The sequence below is a fragment of the Rissa tridactyla genome, chromosome 4 (assembly GCF_028500815.1).
Source record: "Rissa tridactyla isolate bRisTri1 chromosome 4, bRisTri1.patW.cur.20221130, whole genome shotgun sequence".
Taxonomy (NCBI): Eukaryota; Metazoa; Chordata; class Aves; order Charadriiformes; family Laridae; genus Rissa; species Rissa tridactyla.
Window position 1 is genome coordinate 29,722,792 of NC_071469.1, and position 14,102 is coordinate 29,736,893.

Sequence of the window (14,102 nt, forward strand, 5' to 3'; positions counted from 1 at the left end):
TACAGACTCTCAGAAAAGACCAGCCTTATAAGTAGCAAAGTAAGCCACAAGAACTCTCAATCCAGTACAACAATATCACACCAGATCCAATTCGTTCATACACAAGAAGCCCTTTTATAGCCATTAAACTTAGATTTGTTTAATGGAAACAAACTGTATAGATTAATAAAAAAAAAAAAAAAACACAGAGGAACAAACCAAAATCAGTCTAAGGAAATCCATAAGAAGAAATAAAGGCAAAGCAAGATTTCCAAGGAGAGAAAGTTTTACATTATTAGACTAATGGATATAGCTGGGGGGGAAACGTAAGCTTTCATGCACTCAAGTTATTAGCTCTTTAATTAAAAATCATATATTGTTAAATTTAACAAGATCCTGAAGAAGTATTACATAAAAATGTAGAAGTAAGTAAATTTTCAATAGATAAAGCGACAGAAGCTTCACATTTCAGGGAATACACCAGCTGCTGTTGGGGAGGGTTGGCCAGAAACCTCCCTTTGCCTGCTCCTCTGCAACTGTGCAGAACAGCAAGTAGCTCTTCACACTGACAAAGTCCACTGCCAGGGGGAAGATACTACAAGAGTACTGGTCTGAGTATGGCCACTCCCATGGTCCTGTTAAAAGTTGTTTCCTGAACTAACATCTTGCTGAACTAACATATGCTATTACTGGCAGAAAGCATTCATTTAACCCAATGAGTTTCATCTGCCAATCCCAACATGGCATTTAAAAAATAAAAAAATCAACAACAACAAAAAACACACATCCCACACACAAAAAGGCTATCCTGGAGGTCAGGAGTACAGTTTCCCATTCCAGCTATTTTTATCTCAAGCCCACTGCCACATTCAACAATGCATTTCTAAAGGAGAAAGTTTTCAGGAAAAAAAAAAAAAGTCCCTTTGTTTTATACAGATTGGTCACTTCTCTGTCCTAAACCTCCAGAAGCTCATGGCTATAAACTCCAGCCCTGTTGGGACACGTGGATATGCTACGTGTTTACAAAATTTTTATTCAATCTTACATGCAGTTTTCAATGCCAAACAAAATGCAAAGAGTTATCATTACTTCCACGCTATTAATACCAGTGATCCTTTGATATTCTGAAATAAAGTTATTGCCTTCTTTTATCATCAAGTACAATCCTCATGCATTGAGGATCGGTATCATAGAAGACAGGGCTTAGACATTAAAAAAAAAAAAAGCTATGTTCAGGTGAAATCAGTTGTATGCGCCTGTGCAGAGAGACCAAGCAGATCCACACCAAGACCAGAGGGAAGCACGAACACACAGCCATCCTCGTTAGAGACACATCAGGGTAGTAAACTACACATATAAACCAAGGGTCATAGCAGAGTCCTCAGCTTCTTTTCCCTCCCCCCCATAAAATGTATATTTCTGCAGGAGATATATGGGAACTAGTTATGAAAGTCAAGCAATTAAAAAGCATTTCTGAGGTATTCATGGGACTGTACCAGCCACAAGTGCCTGACAGCTCTACGCGTGTGCAAGTCCCTGGAGAGCCATCACACTTCAATTACTATCACTAACATTAGTCATTATCAGGCTGGCTTCAGTCCCTGGGGAAGGCAGCTTGTGATGACAATATCCAGCCTCTCCTTGTAAAACAATTCATTAGGCAAAGCAGAACAGCTGGGGCAGCCACGTGGAGGTCTGCAGAGTGGCCGCCCCACCGGGACCTCCAGCCCCCCTTTCCTTTTGGAGAGGGGCAGCCACCCCCCCCATGACAGCTGTAAAAGCCTCTGGGGACACTTCAGGTTTAATCAGTGCTCCTTATTCTCAAGGGAAGCATTTGATTGCAAACTTAAACTAATGGCACTCAGAAGGTTACAACAATCATCAGATAAGAGGCTTTAGGGCATTTTTATCTTGTTCTAATGCTCACAAGTTAATGAGGCAATACGAGACAGATACTATCAGACTTGGTCTAGCCACATTATACAGACGGGATGCTCAGAGCTGCATTTACTGGAGATGCAAGAGGTAAGGTGGTAAGTCCATTATTGATCGTACAGAAGACTTCATGCTCCGAACTGAAACCAAGTAACAAAATGCTAGATTTTTCACATAGCCTTGCATGCATTATCACCTGATCCAAAAAACAGAGAAAACGGAAAAGGAATACAGCAATACCCAGCCAACATACGTTCAGTCTATTTGACAAATAGACTATTTCCTTTCTCAAAGCACAGATGCTGGCTAAACAGAACACTTAAGCTGATCCTTACATACCGGGTAACTCCACTGCCTCTGAGCTCGCGGGGTAAATGTGCCACCAAACAGGTAAATAATCCCTGGTATTAGTATGGATACACACTAATGATTTTTAACCTTTTTGCTGCTTGCAAACAGAAATATTTATATATATAGTGTCTGTAAATGGCTGAGAATAGGTTTGGTTTTCTTAGTTACCTTGCTTGGAGTCCTAGGCTGAAGAGCATTTGGTGTTCGGATCCATTTCATCACCACAATCTCATTTTACTTCTACTGACAACACACACAGTATTCTAATGATGCCTTCCTGTGGTATATAATAGCTAGCAGGGGAAAACAACAAATGGTATACAGGATAGGATACTTAACCATAAAGGCTTTATATGCTGTTTTTTAAAATCTGTGATTTTTCCAATGTCTTGCAAAAGAACGTTAACATGAACTCCACCTTACAGCTGGGGAAATAAGGAGGGGCACATGAGAAGGCAACTAAACCAACCAAGCAGAACCATGGCAGCGCCAGAAACTGAACCAAGGTCTCCAAAGTCACACTCTAGTGTGATTTTCACTAGGATCAGCTGCTGCCTGCAAATAGGTCCAGCTACACATACTGAGGAAGAAAATTCTCTCTTCACTCCTGCCAGGAGAAAAACTTTACAGGAAAGCATTTCCAACAGAGGTACTACAGGGATAATCTTTCCAATATTTGTAAATACAGAGGAAATGTTCCATTAACACAGAAGAAGCAGAATAAAGGATAAAGGTATAGACAGCAAAAGAATTTTAAATAATAAATACAGGCTAGTTGCAAAGGTTTGAGAATCCCTGCCAGAGCATCTCCTGAGATTTGTTTGGCATTTTTGTGTTTTTAAACTGTAATGGAAAAATGCACATAACCTTATGCTTGATCAAACTTCTCCTGATCTTCAATTCCTCCACTGACAGTAGTCTACAAGTTATCCTGTCAGAATGAGAGTAGCAAAAAATAGGCTTCTGACAGTATAATGTAAGAACATTTTGTTTGTAGTCATGTTTCTTTCTGTGCCAAGCATGTGGCAGGTAGAAATGCTTTAATGTGACAGCCCATTCCTTTACTTTTGTGGCTAAAAGCTCTTCAGTCAAGCCCCATTGACCCCCTGCTTGTCTAGACAGATGATGGTGGTTTCGCTGTTCATTTGAGCCAAGACACATGAGAACCTCTGTGTATGTTGAGGACCATTCTCTTCCTCTGCTTAAAGAACGATACTGAATGGGCTGTATCTCCCTACACAGGAAAACAGGTTCCCCAGTCCATGTGGCGTAGACTCATAATCAGCTCTGTGGATGGAAGTATTTGGAAGTCCATTCATCATCCCCATGATGACGACTTGTACCATCACTGTGATGCAAGAATCCTTAGGTTTTTTGTTCCTAATCAAGCTGCTCACATGAAGGCAAACCATGGAGTTGCACCTGAGATCTCCTGCTCAGAGCTCATGAGTTGAGCCAAGTGTCTAGTGCTGTGTTCAGCTGAGATTGGGGAATGCAGGCTTTGAATTAGCTTACTTCTAGAAAGGATCTTAGATCACGGCATCATCGAATCACTGGATGATCGAGGTTACAAGGGCTCAGGAGGTCTCCTACTCAAAGTAGGGTTGATTATGGGGTCAGATCATGTTGCTTAAGGCTTTATTCAGTCCAGTCTGGAACACCTCTAAGAACAGAGACTGCACAACCACTCTTGAGGTTGCACAAAGCATTCCACTGCTTGATTGACCAATGCTAATAGTCCAGCTGTCCTCACAAAGCACTAATTACTGCTTTGAGCAGCACACCAAAAATTCTGCAAAAGCTAATGGCGATGCATCAAATGAATGATTTCACAGTCTTCAAAGCAGTTTGGTCAATTAGTCTCCAGATTAATCAGATTTCTTCCTCTCCCCCCGCTAACACTGAAAAGGGTCCCTTCTCTTAACCACAGGAAGTATCGAGATCAACCTTCACTCTATTAACATAAACTCAACAACTCTTTTCCAGAAAGGATCAAATTATTGCAGCATTTCTTCCTACTATCAAGCAAACTAAAGGACCCAAAGGGGACTTTCAGAAGAGACATTTTTAGAAAAGAATAACACAAAGTATAACAGAAAAGTTTTGGGGGGGGGGGGGCAGTGTTGGGTTGGGTTTATTTTTTGTTTGGGTTTTGGTTTTTTGTTTTGGTTTTTTTTTAATAAAGCAAGTAATATGTCATGGTTGAAGTACCTTCCAGAGGTGACCTTTGCTTTAACAAAATCAGATCCACGAACTAGGCATGGGGATGTAGATAAGTAGAGGAGGAGGAGAGAAAAGGCAAAAAGACAGACATTTCAATAAAGATCAGGTTAAAAGCATCTCAGAGTAACTCAGCTTTTATTTAGAATATTGCTGTTGCATTGAGCATTGCTTGTTAAGATCAACAGTGGTTTTAAGAGCACAGTTATCTGCCAGCTCTTCATCCACTTAGCATGTGGTCATAGAATCACAGACCAGTTTGGTCTGGAAGGGACCTTAAAGCCAAGCCCCTTCCCTGGGCAAGGACACCTTCCACTAGACCAGGTTACACAAAACCCCATCCAGCCTGGCCTTGGTCCTTGCACATAATTTTGGAAACTCAGTTACCAGAGGTAGATGGACACTGTCTAACACTCGAAAAGCTCCCCTTTTTATTTCCAACATTAGTCTCCAGAACTAACCACCATGCAATGGCATGTCAGCATTTCTAACACTCCTACATCTATGTACATTTAAAAGCTATCTATGCAATCACAGAGTTTACATTGTTTATTATAATCTCCCTTCTGTAAAAGGTGGCCAGCAGACTTAGAAAAATTCAATCAGCTACATTTGGAGGTCTCAATGCCTACTTGACAATAATAAAAATTTGTGGGTTTACAGTCACTTTGAATATTTAAAAATAATTCTGAGAGAAAATAATTACATTCTTAATGTGATGACAAATTAGTAAGTCAGACAAAAAAGTCTGACCCAAACTACATAATCTAACAAAAGGATATTCTACATACATAAATACCAATAGGCATCAAACAGAAATTAAAGCAAAGACAAATTGCAGGAGTTTGAACTTTTGACACATGAAGGAGAGTTTTAGAGATTTTTCCCCTTTTCTCAAACTCCAACCATATACATGTCCTTCTGCAGCAAGCAGAGTCATCAACACCTAGAGACTAGGATGCTCTATTAGTATTCGCCATCAAAATCCACACTAGTAGTTTTCCCCCAGAGTAAGGGAGGGGAAGAAGAAGGCAAAGATGCAGAAATTTCTTGAAGCTTAGAGAAATATTTATTCTACTTCACCACCAGACAGAGAACACCCTAAGGATCCATGCAGTATTTTTTTCATGTATGACAGTTACCTAGATACAGCATTTGTTTTATGGTAAGAATGCACAATTTATGCATATGGGTAGTATCACATTTGATATCATCAGCAGACTGAATCTCCCTGAATTTGTATTTAAGAACAGTCTGGACCTGCTTTTTTTCTGCACATAGAGGGCAACTCAACCACACACCCACTTATTTAAAAAAAAAAAAAAAAACCAGAAACAAAAGCAGCCAAGGTCCAGACTCTATTTCCATCCTCACTATCGCAACCTAATCTCCTGGCAAGTTAATGCAAATCAAAGCGAACACTTCTCTGACACTGGTAGCAAAGCGTGTTCCTCTCCCAAGAGAGACCTGTAAAACAGGACAGTCACTGACAGCAGTACAATTACTGACACAGATACAGACTTTATGGACATGTTTATCTCTGCTGTAAATCCACACTCTCTCTCCACTCCGATTCATGAGTCATAAAGAAATTGCAGATAATGAAAAAGTTGGAGAAATTTACAGCATGTCGGAAACCTCAGACAGCCAGAAGAAATTAAAGAGCTGACTGAGGATAAATCACACAGGTACAATTAAAACTTCCTATACCTTCTTCACTTCCAAACTGGGGCACAAGCCAATGGAGATGATGAAAAGTTGAGGTCACGACTCCTCTGACTGTAATCATTTCTTAACTACCTACATGTCAAAATTAGCCAATTCACAGATCACATATGAATGGCAATTTCAAGGCAGTATTCTGATGTCTGCTCTTCCAACAGGAGCTGCCCTGGAAGAATCCTGCCTGTAAATAAGCCACCCAGTGAGCAGTATAAGGAGATGTGATTTCCTCACCCCTCTGCAGATGCAGAGTATCTCTTACCATAGCACTGTGCATTAAAATGAAGCAGCAGATCTACAGTGTGGGAGGAGGGTATAAAGAGAATTGGGAGAAAGGCCAAGGTTTCACATGGAAATCATAGCAGCTTGGACATCATGGTGACAGGGCCATATAAACACCTTAACGGACAACATAGGCGTTCTTTTCACCGCTCTGAAACAATCAAGTAAGGACCAGGAATTACTATGTATGTAAACTGAAAACAGCCTCCATCTTTTTCCTACTAAGGAAAACAAAACCAACCATCTCAACTAATTCTGTGATTCCTGAAAAATTCTGTGATCGTCTCCTAATCCACAAGTGAACCATGCAAAATGTGAGACAATTTCAGGGAGAGGTCTACTAACTCTGCTAAGTAAATCCTTAAACTAACTGCATATTACAGAAATCCAGTGTCCAAAGAGCATAATTTTGTTGTCCAGCTATAAAACTCTGCCTTCAAGCTCTGAAGCACATGAAGTATACTATTTCACATAAAGTCCTTGCCAAACACAGTACTAAATAACAAAATAAGAGAGAAATATGCTTTCAGGCAAAACTGAAACATGATGAAGATTCATTCAGCAGGGCAGGGAATGTAGAAACTAACCAAGAAAAAAAAGAAAACAGCTGCTACAAAGAAAATTCTAAGCAGAGCAGAAATAACTGAAGTACATGCACCTCAAACTGCTTCCTCCTATGCAGGACAGCTCACCTTGCAAGAGTAAATAACCGTGTATTTTAAGTTTAAGGACATAATGAGCACTAGACTTGGCATACAACATTCTCTTCAAAGTCCAACATATTTAGAACAATGAGGCGATTCCAAACCATATTTTCTTCCTTCCTGTTTCAGATTAATACAGACACACTAGTGCTAGAAGCACTATGCTTCTGGAAGTGTCAGATTTTAACAAAGAAAAAGTGAGTATCCTCCTTACTCTTGTCAGCAGTCAAGATATGAAGAACAGTGCTGTATCTTTGTAATAACTGGCACTGAGAGTCCCGCTGCAGGATCTAGATTTGGATCCACATCACATGATTCTCTTTTACTTTATTTCCTTCTTCCTTCTCCAAAACTCAGTTCTCTTCTCCAGCTCCACCACAACACTTTGGGTAGTCTATCTCTCCAAGGAAACACAGAAAAAGTTCATCTTCAGGAAAGAGTCTACTCTGCTACATAGATTCCCAAACCTTATTTTGGCTAATAAGAAACCCTAAGAAACCAGTTCACTTTTTCATGCCACTTCCCAGACTGCAGAGCGTGGACACACAGCTTTTACTAAAATGGACCATGAAGGGATTTCAGAAGACGCCATGAAACAGACACCCCACTGACATCCTGAATATTAAAACACTCTTTACTTATACATACCTGTTGATATGTTGATTTCCTACAAATGTAAGGCTGAAACATTTTGTTACAAACAAGTGTACACAGAGACTAGAAAAGTCACAAGGGAACTAGAAAAGACACTAGACAGCTGTACTTCAGGAAGCAGGGGCATGTTCACAAATGTAAATAAAGGCTTCTGAGCATAAAAAACCCTCTGTGTTGATTGACTCGGGATTAAAGAAAAAGTGATTATGGTCAGGAAATATTTTTATCTGATCAATTGCAACATCGATATAAGCCCGTTTGGGTACGAAGGCCAGGTGTTTTGCATGGAACCTACGGGCTGCATGTTGGTACTACATGTAGACACTCCTAGGAAAGACAATCCGTTACAGAAAAGGAAAGAGATGTTTCAGTAAGAGGAGACACTGTCCTCCCTCCTTTCCTTACTTTGATTCAAATTCAACAACTTACACAAAGTTGCAGTTTAACAACTAAGTGTCATACCCTGTTTTTTAGTTTAATAGATAATACAAGTTCAGCCCACCAAAGATGGAGCCCCTGATTTAAACATATCCTACCCACAACCATCGTCAAAAAAGGAAAAAAAAGAACCAAACAAACACCACAAACAGCAAAACAACTCAATGAGTGAATGCACATTCAACCATATAGGGAAGAGCTATCCTAGCTTTGAAATTATCCATGTCAAGAGTAGCCTGCAAGGATCACAGGCAGAACTAAGCGTATGTTTCAAAATACGCTACAGTTAAATCCTGCTCTACCCAAAACCTACAAAAAAGCCAAACTTGCCTGCAAGAGATCACAACCAAAGACTACTAATCTGAGAAAGAGTGGCAATGTGTAAACAGCTTGGAATTCAGAAAGACTCATTTATGATTTCCCAGAAATTTCAGAGGCTGCAGAGGACTACAATTCACAACCAAGGACAGCTTAACGTGGGAGCAAACTAGCTCGATTACCCTGCAGTCCAGCCTATTACAAAGGTCCTCCCAAGCCACCACCCTGACTCTGACGTGCCAATGGCAAACGCCTATAGAAGACTGTAAGAGCAGGGAAGCACATAGCTGCGCCTGCCTAGTAATCCCTCCCAGCTTTCTGCATCTCCAAGATTTCCACTGGTGACTTTTCTGTGGTCAGACACCCTCGATAGATTTATCTTGCAATAATTTGTCTCGTTTACTGAGCAAGATAACCTCCATGCCCACAACCTCCAGCTGCAATGAGTTCTGACTTTAATGTGCAGCCCAAGTATCTCCTCATGTCTGTCCTGGTATGCTATTTTATTCTCTCTGGCTCCCATACTATGGGAAAAAGCGAAGTCATTCCCTACTCACACTCTCTGCATTAATCACTTGTACAGATATTTTTCATATACTGCACCAGTTGTCTCTCTCCAGGCAAAAAATTCCTAGTCATTTACTCATTCTTCATATTAAGGAAAATTATCATTGACTGAACGAACACTGGCTGACTTTTCCTTTATCAGTCTGTGATGCTACATGATGGCCCACTTTTTGCTGTTCACCTAACATCTCCCAGGTCATCCAGGTCTAATTCTTGGGCTCTTGATGGCTAGCATCAAATAGCTCTTCCACTGTACCCTTGGTATTTAATTTGCTTAACCATATACAGAAAATAAATAACCATATACAGGAACAGAGTTGCTAGAGTCCAGTGAAAGCCAGGGAATACAAAACCACAGAGGACCATAAATAGGGAGACTTGGTTGATAATGTTCAGTAACTGTCTCACTGCTCTTGAAGGAGTGTCAGGATTTGATATTGGATAATATAATCATTGTTACATTCCTGATTTTACAGCAGGAAAAACGCAAAACAGCTTCAACTCCAAATTAAAAATTAATCTAAGAGAGAAGACTAACAAAAAGATCACTGACAGGGAAATTATAAAAGGTATTCACATCTGTGGGGTCAGTTATCCCACGTTTTTTAAAATTTAAGGCAGATACTGCACAAAAGCACCATCGCGTCCACAAACATATTAGGACTTAAAAAGAATAGGCTTTTCAGGAAGTCTTGCACTAGTGATATCACCGAAGCCATACTGTGGTAGCATAGCAGTCAGAACATCTCTCTGGCATCAGCGAGAGTTTTATAAACATGGCAGTGATACCAGGTGTGTGTATATATATATATATATATATATATATACACACACACACACTTTAGGACTTCTGGACCAATATAGCATGTGTTATCTGAAAAAGATCAAAGATTCACAAGCAATAGCAGGGTCTTCAGAAAGTCCCTGGAACAACCACATTCCTTAAGTGAAACGGTGCTTTTCCATCCTACCTATCTGCTACTTTTACACACAGGTTTGTTCCAAAGTTTGGAAAAAGCCAATTTTTTTATTTTACTTTTTTACATTTTTAAAAAAAAAAAACATTTTTTTTAGAAAAACATATTTTTCTCTGTGTGTGTAGTTTTTAGACACACCTCTCTGTACACGTATATTCAAAAGGATGACAGGGCAGATCTTTAAAAATAACTGCAATCAAGGATAATAAAAATCTCTTAACACCAAGTTTGCTTCCTAGCAACGTAAGCACTTCCCAGAGCTGCTAGCTCATGAAACCAAGACTTTAAAAAAAAAAAAAAATCCAAAGTCAACTTTGACTCAGTTGCTCTGAAAGCTGTAATGGGTCATGCAGTGGCAAAACAGAGCTAGTGTCTAAATTTGCAGTTATTTACACAAACTGTTTTGAAACTTGCCGCTTTGTGGGCCACAAATACTGAGTCAGGATCTGTGACTAGGTTCCCAAATAAGAACTACCTCCCTCTTGCTTTCCACATCAGCTGGAGGCTCCTTATTCTGCAGCACTCACGACCCAGCTCCAAGCAAAGCCGGAGGGACGCAGGGGGGAAAAAAAAGCTCATAACGAGGCAACATGCCTACACCTTTGTTGTTGGTTTTTTTTTTTCCCCCAGACTTCTGCCAACAGCAGAGATGAGACTTGCTGACTGGCTGCTGCTCACATTCAGCAGTGATACAATGCCTCCTAAAGTCCCCCTAACTACATGAACAATTAAAAGTAGGGGTGTTCATTGAGCCCATTCCTCCTCCCTTAAAATACTCACGTTAACAGGGACAGCAAAATCCACACAAAGCAGAATTTTTAATACTCAAAATGGTTTCAATGTATTCTAACCAACAACTCTTTAACAGAAGGAAAACAGAAGCTCCAATGAGAGAACTGAAGCAAAAAGAGAAAAGCAGTAACAAGTGAGAGGATGAGGCAGAAATTTACATAGCTTAAAAACAAGGCAAAGAAGCACAAACCGAGATCTCAGAAGAGGTCTGTTGAAAAATAATATATATATTTTTAAAAGATTTTATCATTATTATTATTATTGATACCAGGTCCTAAGCCTAGAAGCTGCTGGAGAACTCTAGAACCACCTTGTAGCTAAGAATAAATACACAAACCAGAGACTTAAGGATAGTCTATCCTTTAAGAGGAGAGTAAAAACAATAAATCAAATTGTTGGTTCATGCTACAAAAATCCTGCCTCATTCAAGGAAGGCTATCCTTTAGGTGAATTCTGTGTTAAGGATATTCTGTAAGGAACAGACAGGACTGAGCAAGAATCCACCTACTAGCATGCTAGGAAAGCTGAAGAAGAGATTCCTCATGATCACCTTGGAGATCCTCTCTGATCCACAAGATAGATCTTCAGTGTAAGTCATCAGCAAATTAAATGGTGCAAATAACAAATTCTGATTTATGGAAGATAGCTCATCTTTTGTTGGCAGTTTAATGGCCTGCATCTTAGGAAAAGGGAAACGAAAGTAGAGGAGATCATGCAGACAGCAGTCAGAAATATATGTTTTAAAAAGCAAGGTGCTCACTTATCCATTTGGTTAAAAAAAAAAAGATGACAAAGTTGCAAAATATCTGCAAAACAGAAGTCTTTTTAAACTACAAAGGTAAAACAATGCCAAAAATAAGCAACTGATATCATCTGAGCAGGACCTAAATGTATTAGGTACTACTGAAGCCAGAAGAATCGGATACGTGGCTGGACAGATCAACAATTACCTTATTCAGAAATAAGTAACTGAACCCTGAGACAAAGAGGAGGGAATCAGCATTATCAAAAATACCATTAACCATTTCAATTGTCAAAGGTCTCCTTTGACACTATCATCCCACATGCTCAGAGATTGATATCTTACCAGATAAAGGTACTGCAGTCTAAACAGGTATGTGCTAGGCTGCACAGAAATCCTAACAGAGGGTAAGAAGCTCAGATGATGATATAAAATACCAGAGGAAGCTCTGTTAGCGTTATTCCAGCCTGAATGATATTCACTGTATCTCAGAACTCTAACACTAAAAGTCACCTCTGAAGCTTCTAGTCAACTGTTTCTTGAACTTATGGTTACAGTCCAAACAGGGCAAGTCTATCCAGTTTCATCTGATAAAGAAAAACTTTCACAAAGCTATGCATTAATTGAGATATAATGATTTAAATCACTTAAGAACATGCAGCTTAAAGTGCAGACCAGTGAAATAGTAGCGACTGTAAAACTGTATGAATTTAAGAAACAAGGCATGTAATTCAGTAATTATTGATTTATCAAACTACATCACGTCAAATCAATTACTCAGATTTCAATTCTAGTGTTGCAATAGTACCTTGATGAATAAACTTTTCAAAAGGTACCCAGTCCCATATGTCACTTTGCTTAATGACTTTTAATGCAAAATTAAAATGAAGTGTACTGTGAACTGGTCCAATAACAGACCTCACAACATAACTACAAAGTCACTTAATAAATACACTTGTCATGGAGCACTGCAGGAATCACTCTGGTCCTGCACAGCATTTTATCAGTAACTTGGATGAAGACAGAAGTCTTTGAAAATATAACGGATTTGAGATGCAATGTAGAAGAAGAGAGTTGGAAGGAAATGAAGCAGAGTTGTTTCTCACGCTCCATACAGATAAAACGTTTGAAAATACAAGACACTGCACATTCAGAATAGGAAATGTGTCACAAAACACAATATAGGGAAGAACTTCAAATGATTGAAACGGTACAGTTTCATTAAAAAGCAGCAAGACTTCTGTGGGAAGCCTCATGCTGCCACCTAGAGGAGACTGGTCAGCAGCGGTTTTAATCCCGGTTTTCATTAATTTCAATGAACAGTCAAGTCAAAAGGGGACTATTAAATTTCAATATACAAAGATATCATCAAATCCAATACCTCTGGACCAAAACCACAAGTCCCTTAACTTTAATGCACACATCTTTTGGATTTTTCTTCTTGTTCTCTCACTTATCTAAGACTGTAAGAGAAAAGAACTTAAAAACAGTATTAGGAAAAACAGTTCCAAGAAGCTCTGTGCAAACTCCGCATCTAATCTTCTGTGAAAGCTTTCCAAGATCCATGTATATTATGACATACAAAGTATTCAATATATTTTAGCCTAAAGGAAAATAAGACTTCAGTGACAAGACGTTACAAACACGGAGAGCGAAAATTCAAGATTTCGGTTACTATAGACTAAGGGTTAGCACTGTTGGACCTCAGATATTTCATTGTTTGCTCACTTTGTCTTCTTTCCATATTTATTTGCTTTCAGTAAAAATAAATGGAAACGCACTCAACAAATATTGCAAGGAAACAACCACCTTGTTAGCTTTAACGTAACTCAGGCTTTGCTTAAACTGCATTTAGCAGGACAAAGCTGTCCGACATTTAAGCCTACAGCTTAACTGAGAAAGCCAATCATCGGCCAATCTTTGTATCTGGCTCAGTTTTACATTGTTATACTTTAACTTCTACTTCACTAAATGCTTTACGCAGTCTTAACAGATGTCAGCACTGAAAGTAAAATAAACTTGCAGGGAGCGTGTTAAAACAGGCTTAATGATCTTTTGATAAGAAAGCATTAGGATATCTTAGTTCTACAGTCAGGAAAACTCTAAAGGTCTATTACTGATTTTTGTTATCCACTAAAAGGAAGGTGAAAGACCTGTAAGTTTTAAAACTTTGGTGCTTTGTGTAGCCCAAGAGTAATTGTAACTAAAGGAGCAAAATTAAGCAGAAAAAAATTAATCATATCAGTACATGGTGGCATTTAAAAGAAACACAATATTCTTTAAATCCTCAAAGCTGGATCAACGCGTTAACAACAGAGTCCTAGATGTGATGATGAAAGCAGCTCCTTCTTCAAGAACTGATAGAAACTGTCTGTTTGTAAATGGGATGAAGGTCAACTTTAGTACTCAATGACATCACCT

General features: G+C 39.1%; 1 protein-coding gene across 12 annotated transcripts in view; it reads right to left on the reverse strand.

The window, feature by feature from the left end:
* Window positions 1–14,102, reverse strand: part of LIN52 (lin-52 DREAM MuvB core complex component) — an 83,583-nt gene that overhangs the window by 66,202 nt on the left and 3,279 nt on the right. Inside the window, exon 6 of one of the 12 annotated variants that reach the window (XM_054201698.1) lies at window positions 10,734–11,618. The exons of 10 other annotated variants lie outside the window; for them this stretch is intronic. In XM_054201698.1, coding sequence (XP_054057673.1) covers window positions 11,605–11,618 — 14 coding nt within the window. In that variant the 3' untranslated portion in view covers window positions 10,734–11,604. One more of the 12 variants, XM_054201692.1, reaches the window with a different exon arrangement.